Source organism: Poecilia reticulata, chromosome 5 (genome assembly GCF_904066995.2).
Source record: "Poecilia reticulata chromosome 5, P_reticulata-male-v2, whole genome shotgun sequence".
Lineage (NCBI taxonomy): Eukaryota > Metazoa > Chordata > Actinopteri > Cyprinodontiformes > Poeciliidae > Poecilia > Poecilia reticulata.
In genome coordinates this window covers 5,590,908-5,605,839 of record NC_088834.1, presented here as the reverse complement: position 1 = coordinate 5,605,839, position 14,932 = coordinate 5,590,908, and the positions used below count along the sequence as shown (strand labels likewise).

The following is a 14,932-nucleotide window of genomic DNA, read 5'->3' as shown; positions in this document are numbered from 1 at the left end:
CAGCATCCAGGGACATCAGAAATAGGCCTGAGACCTAATATGGATTGTAGCCTACAGGTTAAAGCTACACTGCTCAAATTATGCACACAATTCAAAAGGGAACAGCTATACTATTGGATGGAAGTCAGAATAATTAAATTGTTTAGGCTACATGCTATTTAGTGACCTCTGATACCTGATTTATTTATTTACAAAGCGTAAGGTAGACATTTATATGTTAGATCAAGTTTTTTCACTTATGTTTACTAGTGTAGTTACTTGATTAGACCACTAGAGGACAATAAGCCCAAAGAAACTCTGCCTAATTTCATTTTTGTTCTTATTACCTTGATAGGATTTCTAAGAGTGAATTTTGTAACACAGTTCAGAATAAAATAAATCTTAGGAGAAGAGCGCTTTGTGTTTTAATGTGCTCTGACCTCTACCAAAAAAACAACAGTTGTATTAAAAGTGAAAAAAATAATAAGGTAATGAGATAAGACCATCTTTCTGTTTGTTACATTGATTTTTATTCTTTATTTGTAGTTTTCCCACTCAGTTAATGTAACTAACACCGCAGAAGCAGCTGAGCCACTTGGTCCTAAAATAACCTCAACAAGATGGAGCAGCAAGGCTAAATTTGTCAAGCCTCTGGGTCAACTCTGGTGTTTCTGTAACCTCAATATCGCTGGCATCCAAACCCTGTCACTATGCTAGAAACTCCAAGATGAAATAGTTACAAGATCAGTTCTTTAGATTTGTATTATCATTATTGTATTCCTGGCATACTAAGGCGCAGCCTGTCTGAGCTAAATGAATTGGGCTGCTGTCTCCAGGTGAAGCATAATCATCTGCCATATGGATTTTTAAAAGATGGCAGCTGAACCAGTCTGCAGTTAAGTTACCCTCAGGGTTCCACTGCAGTAAAAATATCTTAATAAGTGTTAACTTTTAAACATTCTAGGTCAAATTTGTCTAAATACTTAAATATATGAACCGCTGACCAGTTTGAATTTTTTTCAGCAAGTCCTTTTTTTATGAATTTAGCATTTGATGCATGTTGAACTTCTTTGACATGTTTCTTACTCAGTTCTTGCATTATGTTAATATCGTCTTTGCATATTTTGAGCGATCAGGGAAAAATTGCTATTTTGCACTCATTGGTAGTAATAACTCCTCAACAAACACAAGTACAGCTCAAATCATTTGAACATTGTGAAAAAGTTACTTTTTTCAATCATTTCAGGAAGCTAACCTTATACAGATTTTTTGTAGTTTTGGTATACAGACACTAAAGAACCAGATTTCAGTGTCTCGAAAAATGTGAATATTAAATAAGAGCAATAAAAAAGGATATTTTAACAGATATGTCAAGTTTCTGAAAAGTATGTTAATTTCAGCACTTGGTTGGGTCTACTTTTGCATGAAACACTGCAAGCCTTCAGGTCATCTTCATTACTGGGTCTGGTGTCTCTTGTCTTCCTCTTGACAACACTCCATAAACTCCCAGTGGCGTTAAGCTCAGCTGAGTTTACAGGTCATTGGCCAATCAAGCGCAGTAACAGCGTGATGACTGAACTACCTTTGACACTGTGATCCCGGAAAAAGAAATCAACATCGCCGTAAAACTTGTCTTGTCAGTGGAAGCATGAAACCATCTGGTAGGCTGTGCCTCTCTACACTTCATCCAGACTCTGGGACATTGATTTCCACATGCAATTCAAACTTTTCTTTGATCTAAAAAGAAGACTTTTGACCCCTGAGCAACAGCTCAGCCCTATTTCTCCTTAACCCAAGTACGATGCTTTTGACATTTATTCTATCAGGAATGCAACATTCGTAGCCCATGTGTAGGATTCTTCCGAGTATAATAGCTCCTTATGCACTGGATTCAGACTCAGTCTGCTCATTGTGAAGTCCCCTCTAAATTTTATTTTGATTTACAGTTAAAATAAACAAGTTTCACTTTGTGAAATGAGTGACAAAAAGTTTGAAACCTTGTTAAAGATAGACATAGTGACAAATTAGTTAACAGACTTAGCATTTGACACAACTAGTTGCAATGGACAGGTAAAAATCTAAAAATTAGTTTCCTAGTATTGTGCTAAATTGGTTTAAATTCCAAAGCACAAGTCAGGATTTAGTTTATGTTTTTGGACATTTTTAATCTAAGTTAGCAACAATTACATGCAGGTTTCCTTGACATGCAGGTCAAGGAAACCTGCTAGTCTTTGAGAAGGCACCTCTGTAAAACTAATTTTATTCAATTTCTACATGATCCTATGACAGAAATCTAAGTTAGAGACCTTGACTTATATTTTCACAACCACTTAAAGATGACTTCTAATTCAAGCTGATACAACTTTAAAAATATTGCAAGAATTATGTTACTTGATTCAGAAGGAGACACAGCAAAATGTGTGCATGCCTTGTAGCGGGTTCTATTTTTAATTAAGTCCTTAAGTGCATAAAAAAGTAGGCAGCTGCAGTTCATCCCAAATTCTGCTGCTAGAGTCTTAACAAAGAGACAAACACGTTCTACAATAGCACCGGGTCTCTGTTTTGAAAATGAGTGATTTATCACTTTATTATATCTAGTAACCTTTTACCTAAACTTTCAATGGTAAGGTGCGTCCATTTAATTTTCTTATAATGCATTTCTTAGCCGCAGTAACAAACTTCAAATTGTTTTAACAAATCATGAAGTACGCGTCAGTTTGCCCTGCCTTTCCAATGAAAAACTAGTTAGTTCTACATGCATGACTAAAACCAAATGAGTATATTTAACTGATCTGCCAGAATTATTAAGTATAAATATATAAGTTAACAGTTGAGTAAGATGTATGTTTTAAATCTTATGATGCAAAATAAATAATTTTACCGTAATAAAAACAAAACCAGAAATTAAATTATTTATTGATATAAACACATAGATGTTACATGTAGTTCTCCTATGAGGAACAGTAAATTCGTTTGAGTAAGACTGGGAAGTCGTTTAAATAGTTCAATGTTTGAAGAGGTCACAACATAACAGTTATTAATGAAAGTATTCCTGTGGAAAACAAATTGTGGACATGGATGTGGACTTAATATTTTTGTTCTAGGCATGAAGCGATGACAAAAATTGTTCATCTTAGTAGATGTTACTCGGTAAGACGTCAGAGGCTAAAACCCGTCGGCAAAGGAATCACCAGCCACAGACAGAAGTTCTTCCAGGAATCCAACCGATCCTGTGATGACAGAGAGACAACCTGAACTTTAACATCTGCTTTAATTGTTGTGGACACCGGCTTTAGAAACACCTAAAGTGACACACACCTTATGCTGCAAAGACCTTACCCTCTGCTCCTAATTTTAGGATTGCAACAGAACAACAGCAAAAAAACAGGTGTTTAGTGATCTGAGGATATTTCCTGCAATTTAGAAGTATATGCAGAACATTTATACACAACATCAGCTCCTTAAGACACTTTATATTAACATAAGCCACCAAATTGTCCTTGTATCGGTATGAAGAAAAGATCTTACATGTTAAATTACTGTGTGCTCTGAAATACGTTCTTGTCGCTGCTGCTGAGTCTTGGAAATGTGATTAAGTCACCTGACTGAGTGCAGCGGGAGACATTACAGATTTAATTTATGGGTGCTCCCGGTTAGACCCTGTCAGTGGGAGAGGCCAACTATTCCAAGTTTAGTGATCTCCATGTATGGACAGCCTTCTCCGGTTAAGTCATAGAGGAAGCTGGAGCTCCCTCAGCCCTTATATATGTGTCACTTGAACTAGATGGAGTTTTACAGTTTTATTTGCGTGGCATGTGGGTGATAAAGATCCAGGTGTAACTGCCGCAGACCTATTTTGAACTCACTTCCATACATAGTGAGTATAAAAATTGTAGCAAAAACAGAATTCAGATCATTTTGTCACCTGTGTTAGTGAAGACGCTCATCTATTTCTTGTCTGCGTCTGGAACTGCTGGTTCTGTTGAGCAGAAAGTTCAAGTTATTTACAGTTGAAACTTAAACACTGCCGCAAACACAAAGCATGTGTTGAATGAACAAACTCAAAGCGATGGTGAAACCTCAAATTCTGGCCTTACGTTTGACGTCCAGCTTGCAGCTGATGATTGCTTCTCCGTGATCGTTCTTGGCTCTGCAGGAGTAAACACCGCCATCAAAGTTTCCAGGTTTCCTGATCTCCAGAGAACAGATGCCCTGGACGCAGATCTGCCTGAACTTGGGGTCGTCTCCGATAATCATCTGGTTCTTCATCCACTCAATCTTGGGCTTTTGGAAAACAAATTAGCACAATGTCACATCACAAAGCCAGCAAACAATTAGTGTGCTCTTTCAAGACTTGAGCCAAATGGCAAGACAAAACACGTTTTGATTGAAGAAGACACACAGTACCCTCTTGGTATGGGACTTTTAATGACAACGATATGGTGAGAACCTCCCAGGGCTCCACACAGAATGTTAAACATCCAACCAAGGTTCCCCATCCCCCTGCTTCTCCTCTTCCCATGCCTCAAAAAAGAATTCTGTCGACATTTCGCCCTGTTGGTGACCCAGCTGATTATTAGCCAAAAGAGAGGGTGAGAGGTTCAGGCGGCAAGCTAATGAACGCAGGTGAAGATCTTCCACATTGTCAAGTCAAAGCCTGTGTACTGTAAGCAATGCTAGAGCAATGAAGGGAATGCTGACAAGTAGCCAAAGTAAGTATCTGATGACAAAATAATATGACTTAAGATTGTCTAAGACTCTTTTGGACAGTCAATCCCATCTGCTCTCATTTGACAGGTGACATTAAAGTGTCAGAATTTCATATCACAGGTAAACAACAGACAACAGATGAGGCATTACTCTGATATCTGTGATAGTGGAAAAATCATTAAACAAATAATTTGCCTTATTGCTTCTGCGTGCCTGTTGCTAGTGGACAACAAATAAGAGTCAACAAGTTTCCTTTGGGACAAAAAACCAAAACAGAAAAGTTTTTAAATGAGCGCTACAATATGAAGTAGATAACCTCGAATGGACCTCCGCTCTAAACCTTTTGTGGTCTAAGGTCACGGCAGCATCAGCAGGTTACAAAATGTCTAAAGCGCGATAGAAAACTTCACTTCAAAAAACAGATTTCACTCTTTCTCAGTTTTTCTCAAAATAACTTCCTCTTCCCCTCAAAAAAAATCTTCACATCCTATTTGCATTATTTTTGAAGTTATCAGCTGCAGGATGAACCATAAAGAATCACAAGGGTACCTTGGGGAATCCCCTGACGGAGCATAGCAGCTTGGTGCTGTAGCCAACAGTGGTGGCTCTGTCGCTCAGAGACGTGGTGAACTTTGGTGCTTCAGTGAAGTCGTGTTCCTTATAATCAGGAGGCTTGTAGTCGATACCTGAAGGATCAAGAACAGTCTAGAGTTTACTTTGCGTTGATGTTGCCCATCTCAAAAAATCTGCTCAGTATCCGAGTTCAGGAGTAAAAAAAACAATAATTCTGCTTGAATAACACCAACAGAATGATTTATTTAATATCATTTCTCAATTGTCTCCAATTAATTCTTATCAAGACAAAATGTGTTCCCCATTTTGAAGGTCTGCACCTTTAAACATTTGAAATGACTTGCATAAAAACCCATAAATGTGTGAAATTAGGTCATTAACACGATATGCTTAAAAAGAACCAAATAACCAATAATTAGGGGTTAATATATTCACATCCAAGTAATTAAAAAGCTAATGAAAAGATAAATGTTTTGTATCCTAGCAGACAAAAAAAAAACACATTTTATCTCATTATTATACACCCTTTTCAATAGTTTGTGAATTTATGACCCAAGAGTAAGATTTTGAGACTGATTAACAATTTGTGCACTGGTTAAAAAATCTAAAAGACGATAGCAGAAAAAATAGCAGACTACAGCCATTTTATTTTTTGTCAGAAGTCTGGATATAGAAGGGGGTGTTAATACCACAACAATGGGAGGATAGAGCCGACTTTGCAGCCAATATCTGGCCGACCCAGATTGGCATCTTGTGCTTTTGTGAAAGCTAATGGAAAAATAAATCATAACTCCAACACATTGTGCCAGTGAAGTGGGCTTTGTCCTCCTCCAACATTATTTTCATATATAATGGGGAGGAGCATTTTCACCTTTTTTTTAAACAAACTATGAAAAATACTGTTTGTCAAAACTCCTGTACATTTATATTTTATTTTGGGGAAAAACAGTTAGGGGAGGTCTTAAGGTGACTTTAAAAAAGTATTTAGGATAAAAAAATATATAGCTAATAATAGTAAAATAAAAATATAAAATGCAGTAGAGGGTTGAAATAAGTTGTTTTCTTAAATAATCTGAAACTGACACAGAAACCTAATTAATTTCCAAACAGTTGAGTCTCTTCACAAATAGTAAAACAAATTTACTACTAATTTGGGGTAGCTAGAGTAATTGCTGGTAAACTGATAGTCTGTGGTTTACTGATAATTATTGGAAAACTTGTTGCAGTTTGAAAGAAAGAACTCAGTACAGCTGTCAGTGCTTGAAAACTTATTGAACAAAGATTTAAAAGTAACGGTGAAAAGGACGTATTGCTAATGCTCATCAGTAGCTGGTTTCTGTACTGCATCCATTTCTGTAATCCCTCTTACTATATTTCATAATTTTACTGCTATTGCTCAGAAATAATTTATTTCTTCAATATTTTGGTAATAAAAAAATAGCTTGAACAAGAATCTCATTTGAGGTAGCAAAGACTTTTAAACTGAGCAAAGTGGGAGCCATTTGTGCCGTCAACACGTTCTTACCTTCCAACACATTCTTACCAATTGGCTCCTTTTATTTATTAATGGAAGTAGCTAATATCAGCGGACAAACTGTTACCTGTCTTCAGGATCTTGGCCTCTTCCTTTGAAACAGCAGCTGACTCGCTCATTCCACACTTGTTCTCAGAAAATACTCTGAACTTGTAAGTGTTGCCCATGATGAGGTCAGAGATGGTGGCATTCAGCCTGTGGTAATGCTCCAACACAGTGAACCAGTCCTGGAAAACAAAACAAAACAAAACAAAATGACAGCCAACAGTGCCTTGCAAACCACCAAACAAATACTGAAGGAACCAAGCTTCCAATCCTGCCAATACTGTTCACGTTTTTAAGGCTCATTAGTATAAATGTCGGTGTTCTCAGAAGGTTTTGAGAGTTTGTCATGGCATGATAAAGTTCTGGAGAAGTTTAAATCAGGGTTAGGTTATTAAATGATATCAAAAGCTTTGAAAAGCTCATGGAGAAACTGGGAAATAAAAAAGAGTTGACACAGAACTGACACAGTGAGCCAGAAGAACATTAATCAGAGAAGCAGCTAAGAGAACCACTGCTAAGGTGGAAGAATTAGAAAACTGTTACTCAAGCAATCCACAAAGTTCTTGAAACAAAGCAATAAGAAGTTTGCAGTTTGCCACAAGTCATGTAGGGAACAACACAGACAGAAGAAAGTTATTTACTACAATGTGGGGTAGCAAATAACGGACAGATCCCTGAATTCAACGTCCACACAATGAAACATGGTGACAGGACAGTTGTTTAGTGGAGATGCTTTTTGTTGCAGGGAGAGGAAATCTAGTCAGAACTGATGGAAAGGTGTAAGGAGCTAACAACTTTGCAATCCTGAAATGAAATACGCTAGTGAAAAAAAGCTACGGAAATATCCCAAAATATGTGCACCTGTCCTCAAAACAAAAGCTGTGGTTCTCAGAGGAAACTGAATGCAAATGTTTTTGGATTTTTATTTGTAAATGATTTTAACCTTTTTGTAGACTATTGACACAACTCATTAATGTTGAGAACTTACTCCAGTCTTTTTGTCAGCCTTCTGGATTGTATATCCTGTGATCTCGGTGTTCCCATTGTCTTTGGGTGCAGTCCATTCCAGAGCAACATTGAAGCCCCAGGTATCAACAATCTTCACACTGGCAGGAGGCCCTGGCAGCTCTGTGGGCCATGATTAATAAAAATCAATAGCAGATCGTTCAGTTTTAATTCTCCCCTGTGTGTGTGCTCATTTTACTCACCAACAATCTGAAGGGTCAGTGAGGCCTTGTCTTCAAAGCCCTCCACTTTCAAGCACATCTCATACACTCCGGAGTCATCTCTCTCGGCTGCACGGATGAACAGGATGCTGTCTCTGTCGGTGCTGCGGATGTTCACTCTCTTTGGGTCCAGTGCTGCACCGTTCTTTGTCCAGGACACCTCAGGTTTGGGTTTACCCTGTGAAAAAAAATAAATAAATAATAGATTGAGCTTTGATTCTTTTTATTATGTTTGTATTGTGTTTCATGAAGAGATTAAGTGCTTACTGTGAAAGGGACGGTCAGGTTGACCTTTTCCCCAACCTGTGCGACGTATCTCTGCCTAAGGAAACGAGGCAAACGGACTTTGGGACGATCTAAGGAAATAAATATGACAAATAAGTCACTAAATTATGTTAAAAAATAACTTCATGCAGAATTGAGTTTTGTCTTGGTCTTTAAAGAACAGGTTAATTCCAAAGTTAAAATGCTGCCTTCCTTTACATCAGGGGTTGGACCAGAAAAAAACAGAACATGAAACCAAATGGATTTTGTACAAATGACAACAATGACAATTAATGATGTGCATAGCATTCCTTTGATGTAACTGAAGTTATATCCATGGATGTGATATAAATTGGTGTGCAGTTAATAGACAAATATATTTTGTGGATGCATTTGTTTTTACTTTACCGTGTGGCTAAAACCACTACAGATATTTACATCAACTTTACAATTGTCCTCATTGGACATAAAATCAGGTAAAATGTTGTCTGTTCTACTTTAGTTAGGACTACCGAAAAAGGTTATATTGTCTGCATGCCAGAATAAACAGAGAGGATCTTTATAAAGACAAAGTCATTATTCAAATCTATACAATTAAATATATTCTCATAGAGTAGAAGAATTACCTTTTAAACACTTTGGTCTGCCATCATAACCATCTCACAATCGTTTGTAATAATTTACTGAAATAATAGTTTGCATAGTCAAATTCTTTTTCAATGATCTATAAAGGTTAATGGCACAGCTTCATAACCATAGTAACGTGACCTTGACTTGTGCCTGGATGAATGAGAGTGGCTCATGTCCTGTTGCATAAACAGCTTTTCACTTCATGTTTGATTTAATCAAATCAGTTCATTTCTACATATTCAAGTATTTTTTTTGAAAGCATAAAACGTAAACACTGGAAACAAACTGTACTGTAATGACTAAATTAAGTTTGACTCATTTTGCATCGACTGTATGGTTGATTTATTCATTTATTCCTTATTTGGTCATGCACAAAAACATATACGTCCAATTCAGACAAAGTAATATGAATTCCGCACAAGAGTTCTAAATTGCCATCTACTTCAAATTCAATAAATGTCCCCTTGTTTTTCTTGTATGTGTTCAACGATTTTCGCCAATAGAAAAAAATAAAATCTTTTTTAGACAACAGAGTCAAACATGATGAAAGGCTTAACAAACTGTAAAAGTTTACCTCCTTCCTTTACCCTCTGTATAAAGTCCTATTTCATTAAAAGCTGAAGTATAGCTGATAATCTCTTTAATACATATATAATTACCATCATGGGTAGTTAGTCATTATGACTTCTGACGTGATACAGAAGTCATACTGTTGGAGTATCTTGCTGGAGTTCACCACCTGCTGAGTGCAGCATAACTACATTTGTCAGGACTCTAAATAAAGAAGGGATACTATAGCACTCACTATGTCAGCTCTACCCTTCACATCAAATTTGCAGATGAAGTTACATAAAAAAAATAATTAAATCCTTCAATAAATTCTGTAAAAAAAAAAACAACTACTAGCTACAGCTCAACAGCAGCCAACTTATAGACATACAATCAATTGTATAGAGTAAAATTTGGTAAATAAAATATAAAAAAGAAAAATTCTGAATCCTAGCTGTAAAGTTAAAATATACTAAACAGTTAGTGCCTTTTGACATAGTAGAGATAAGGATCAGGCTCAATGAGCCTTCCCCTGTAAAGTCTATAGCATGTTGCAAAATAAACATTGAATTGCAAGAGCTGCTATGAGATTTGGTGCCATCTGAGAAGTCAGAGTCACCACCCTGTTTCTTGGAGACAGGCCCTGCTGGAATTCACCACCCCCGCTTCTCTTCACAGCCCCCACCTGCTTTAGGTCCAATCACTTGACACCATCAATCTTGCAGAAATTAGCCTGACCCTTTCCTCAGCATGAATCCTGGCAAAGATCCTTATGCACTACAGACTCTCAGTAAAAACTACTTGCTACCAGCAGGTATATCACAGCTATTTTCCAAAGATGTGCAGTAATTCTGCCAGAAACCATTAACAAAATTGTTTCTAATTGTGGACCATCTGGTATGGTGAACACTGTCTGCTGCCAGCTGAGTCGGGATCATGTTGCCATTCCACCCACTTTGCTTCCACTTTTCTTTAGGGCTAACGACAATCAGAGAGATAACGAAAGGTACACAGCTCATCTTTTTCAAATCCTCAGAGCCCAACCGTCATCTTACCAGAAACTACTGCCGCAGATTAACACTGTTAGGTGTAGAGGATCCTGAAAACTGTCAGTTTAATCTCACAATCCAGCAGGCTAGAACAGGGTTTCAACTAATCATGGGAGGAAGTCATCGAGACACGGTTTTATCGCATTAATGCTGCAGGTACGTGCCAACAGGAGAGGGAAGAATAAAACATTGCTTTACAACTCCATCCATCCATCCATCCATCCATCCATCCATCCATCCATCCATCCATCCATCCATCCATCCATCCATCCATCCATCCATCCATCCATCCATCCATCCATCCATCCATCCATCCATCCATCCATCCATCCATCCATCCATCCATCCATCCATCCATCCGCTGGTCCCCACCTCCAGCGGTCATTAGGTTAAAGGTGGAGCCAACCCATTACAAGGGAACAGAGATACTGGCAGGACTTTGCAACCCATCCTACTAAATTAATAAACGTGAAATATTTAGGCCAAACCCAAATTTAATTTGTTCCAAAATGGTTGCACCTGCAAAAAAGCCTTAACATAATACACATTTTGTGTTTTCTCTTCTGTAATAATGGTTCCTTTACATATTTATATTATGTATTTGTCCACTGGTTTGCCTTATTGTCCTTTCTCCTGCGCTGACATGTTTTACTGACGCAGCTTACATTTTGTTAAATAAGGATAGCATGTAAATAACATTTTGACAAAAGCTTTTTGTTTTTAGTCCTCTGCCCCCCCCCAAAAAAACAAAGAAAAAGCTTTTCTTACCAGCAACTTCCTTGACCAGTACGGGCTCTGGGAGAGTAACAGGGGGGCTGCGGCCTCCTTCGTTCACAGCCACCACGCGGATCTTCAGGCGGTCACCGGTGGTCTGGTTCTTGATGACGTAGCGACTGGACTTCTGCAGGTCCTCATTGACCGCTTTCCAGTCCTCAGCTTGATGGAATATTGACATATAATGAAGCTTACTGAATGTTCTATGAATACAGGAGCTATTTCACAGACATTACATTAAGATTCGGTTATTTTTCTGGACCCCCACAAAACACATTTGCTCTGATTGGATCTTTTTTTTCTAGCCATCAAAATGTTTTCCAGACACGCAGACAAACTGATTTAAAGTAATACAGTTTTGTTTAGATTTGTTTTTCATTTGCTGGCATTATTAAGGTAACAATGCTCACAATGAATGCTTTCATACAAACATTTTCGTTAGCTTCTTGGTTTCCTACTGCGTTAACATCACTTTTCCAGAGAAGTACACGTTAATTGACATTGTTGCCCCTACTTTAGACCCTCATGACTGTCTGAACTAGAAATAATATCATGTTTATTTTGCAAGAAAATAACATCCAGCAGCTCTGGACAATGTCTACACTTGACAAAACACATTTTGCATGAACTGCTAGAGATACAAAGTCAAAAGGAGTCCAAAGTTTAAGTAATCATTGTTGTTATGTTTTCTTCAGCTACTGATGTTTACAATGTGTTAAATTGAAAGAAAAATAAAAAATAAAAAAAGCAACTCCTTATTTGTTTCATTATAGCATTCTGTACATTGTGATCTTAGTCTACCATCTTGTTTTTTTTTTAATGCAATATTCTTTTCTCTTAACTTTCTGCCCAGCAGCGAATGTTTTCGCACCTTCAGTTTTCTGCCTTTGCAGGTCATAACCAAAAAGCTACGTTAGCATAGCTTTTTGGGACAGTTTAGGTAAATAGTGCCTAGTAAAGATGGCATTCTGCAAAGTTTTGTAATTGAAATAACAGTACATAGTACATACAAATTGTGTATTTAACTAATCACTTTGTGTGTGTTTGCTAAATGAAGCCTTCACTCAGCCACTGCTGAGATTAGCCTACTACTGTAAGTCTAAAAGCAGGACCTCCAGCAGGACCACACCAACCCTGAAATGCCTCTTCCCTTCTAGGGAGAGGTTAGGTAGCTCATGAAATAACTGAGAGGCTGACACTTCAGGGACAGCTGCAACTGATCTGGCTGACCCAAATTAAAACACCAATTTCACATTTTCCTCAATGGATCTAAAATACTATCAGAGATTGTGTTGAAAACTCAGACCTTAATACACATACGCATGCCAAAACCAAAATCAGCCGTCTACAGTACATCTTTCACAAGATGATTCAAAGGTCAGCCTTATATTGCACACAGTTCAAGGCACAGAGGGACTTACTTCCATCCTTGCAAACTTCAATGACATATCCGTCCAGACCAGAGTCCCCAATGGTCTCAGGCTGGCTCCAAATGATGGTCACTGAATTGTCATTTTTGTCTTCAACAAACAGATCCACAGGGGCGCTTGTGGGCTCTAGGAATAATTGTTGAAACATTGGTTAATTAGCTAAACATGATTTTACTCTCATTGATCTTTTTCTTTTGGAGCAGAGTCTCACCTTTGGGTGGAGGAGGTGGAGTGGGTGGCTTAGGTTCTGGTGCAGGTGCCTCAGCAGGAGCTTCCCCTAGTGGTGAAAAGAGAAATGTTTTATTGTTTGCAAAAATGATGAGCAGTTTTAGTTTACAGCAAGTTTTGTGTACATTTGTGCTCCTATTTTTTATAAAAAAATATGGGAGTATATAAACACTTTTCCAGAGTGGTTTACCATCAGCAGGAGCTTCTGACTCTGCAGCTGGAGCAGCGCCCTCTGTGGCTGAAGCAGAAGCAGCTATTATTAAATGTTAGATATTATTAATTAGTGCTTTAAGCAGATGGGACATGTTTTGACAAATGCTTATGCATGTCTTGCGACTGTAAGCGTGAGAAATGATAATAAAGAAGTCAAACAGTGAGCTGAGCTTTAGTGAGAATAGGATGACGGCTTATAATTTTCCTATTTCGGTTTTTGTATTTTACCATCAGCATCAGCAGCATTAGCGGGTGTTTCCTCTGCAGCAGGAACAACTGGTGAGGTTAGTAAAAGACACTACAGTTTAGAGAAGCCAGCTTTCCTATAATAGGAGGTCGGTTTAAGATTAGATGCTCCACTTGCTGCTGTTATACTTTTAGCTGGGACCACAGTTGCTGCAAAAGCAGCTGATGATTCCTCAGTAACAGGTGCAGCAGCCGACTTATATGTGGAACCAAAAGTACCACTATTAAAATATGTATATACACTAAAAAGTAAAATTTGTTAAGATTTAAATAGGAACAAATTCATGTATTTTGTTTGAACAATTTAACAAGTAAGCATATGCATATGCAGAACACTATATAGTAATATTTCACTGTATTATTTTATAGGGGTGTGTTGCAGCACATCATGAATTTATCTTAACTCTAAACCCTAATTCTGAAAGTTAGTGAATGAATCAACACTGTTCTAGTCAAGATGATTGGATAGGGTTAAGGTTGACCAATCAATCTTATTTGAAAAATCATAATTTCTGCCCCGTTAGGGCACTTTTGGAACTCTATAGAGTGTTAGCGGATATAACTAATTGGCTTGGCTTCCACATGATGAATTTGCTATAAGAACCAGAAACAAGTGATAGGCTGTAACAAGTAAATATGAATTTCAAGTCGCCTATAATGCAGTAAAGCTTAGCAATCAAAGAAAAAAAAAAGGCTGCAACAGAAGCGGCAACTCAGCTCTATTGGGGAAAGCAGTACAGCTGGAGCAGATTTTAGAGTGATTCGATTATAGTAAATATATGTAAATAATATCTTTTTTAAATTAGCAACAAACTAAGTTTTAACGAGTTCTTCACATGAATGCTTATTAAATAATGTGCCATTAACAGCTCATTTCCATCAATGAAAGAAGGCACTTTAGATGTAATTATTACAATGCTCTCTGGTTGATTTTAAAAGCCTGGGAATTCTCACTAGAACATATAGGAACCCTCACATGTGCGTAAAGGTAACGAAGATCTTACCAAGACCCGCACAAACATATTACGATTAATTGAACTCCTTATAACATATCCAAGGTCCTCCACGGAGAAAAAAACCCACATTTAAACTATTGTTTGTCCTTAATAAGTCAGCGTGGTGTTCAGCCGCTGCCGACATTACCCTCAGCAGGTGCCTCTCCCTCAGCTGGAGCGGCCTCCGCGGGGGCTTCCTCGACGGGAGCAGGCTCCGCGGCGGGCTCGGGAGCCGGCTCTGGGGCTGTTTCCTCTTTTTTCTCTGGTTCTTTCTTGGCCGCCTTCTTGATCGGGGCAGGCTTGGACGGCATGTTGGAGGTCGCAGCGAATTCCCAACTCAGTTAAGTCCTTTAGACTGTATCCAATGCCATCATTCCTCTGGGGGATTCAAGGCTTATATACCGCTCTGCATGATAAGTCGCCGCCCCTTTAATGAGCTGCATGTAATAGACACTAAACGTGACGGATGACTCAGAACATCATGTCA

At 38.0% G+C, this 14,932-nt stretch overlaps 1 protein-coding gene across 3 annotated transcripts; it reads right to left on the bottom strand.

Annotated features, from left to right (window-relative positions):
- Positions 1–2,879: 2,879 nt before the first annotated feature.
- Positions 2,880–14,824, bottom strand: mybphb (myosin binding protein Hb). 3 transcript variants are annotated; one of them, XR_533693.3, is made up of 14 exons: positions 14,594–14,824; positions 13,182–13,229; positions 12,975–13,040; positions 12,755–12,889; positions 11,328–11,495; positions 8,335–8,423; positions 8,050–8,245; positions 7,830–7,969; positions 6,864–7,023; positions 5,239–5,375; positions 4,077–4,263; positions 3,905–3,958; positions 3,298–3,327; positions 2,880–3,209 (listed from the first exon to the last, which is right to left on the bottom strand). XR_533693.3 is itself a non-coding variant. In XM_008409000.3 (13 exons), exons 1-12 carry the CDS (start codon positions 14,754–14,756, stop codon positions 3,927–3,929), a joined length of 1,521 nt encoding a protein of 506 aa, XP_008407222.1. In that variant the 5' UTR covers positions 14,757–14,823; the 3' UTR covers positions 2,880–3,209; positions 3,905–3,926. The 3 variants fall into 3 exon arrangements, 2 of the variants coding, with proteins under 2 accessions (XP_008407222.1, XP_008407223.1); XM_008409000.3 differs by lacking the exon at positions 3,298–3,327 and having other exon boundaries at positions 14,594–14,823; XM_008409001.3 differs by lacking the exons at positions 3,298–3,327; positions 13,182–13,229 and having other exon boundaries at positions 14,594–14,823.
- Between the last annotated feature and the right edge of the window lie 108 nt (positions 14,825–14,932).

What these genes read in the sequence shown, in the direction of transcription:
- mybphb (XM_008409000.3), bottom strand. Translation starts at nt 14,756, where the DNA reads ATGCCGTCCAAGCCTGCCCCGATCAAGAAGGCGGCCAAGAAAGAACCA. An exon ending in TCCACCTCCTCCACCCAAAG is followed by an intron (nt 12,890 to 12,974) that starts GTGAGACTCTGC and finishes AATTATTCCTAG; the next exon opens with AGCCCACAAGCGCCCCTGTG. An exon ending in CTGCAAGCTGGACGTCAAAC is followed by an intron (nt 3,959 to 4,076) that starts GTAAGGCCAGAA and finishes TCTGCTCAACAG; the next exon opens with AACCAGCAGTTCCAGACGCA.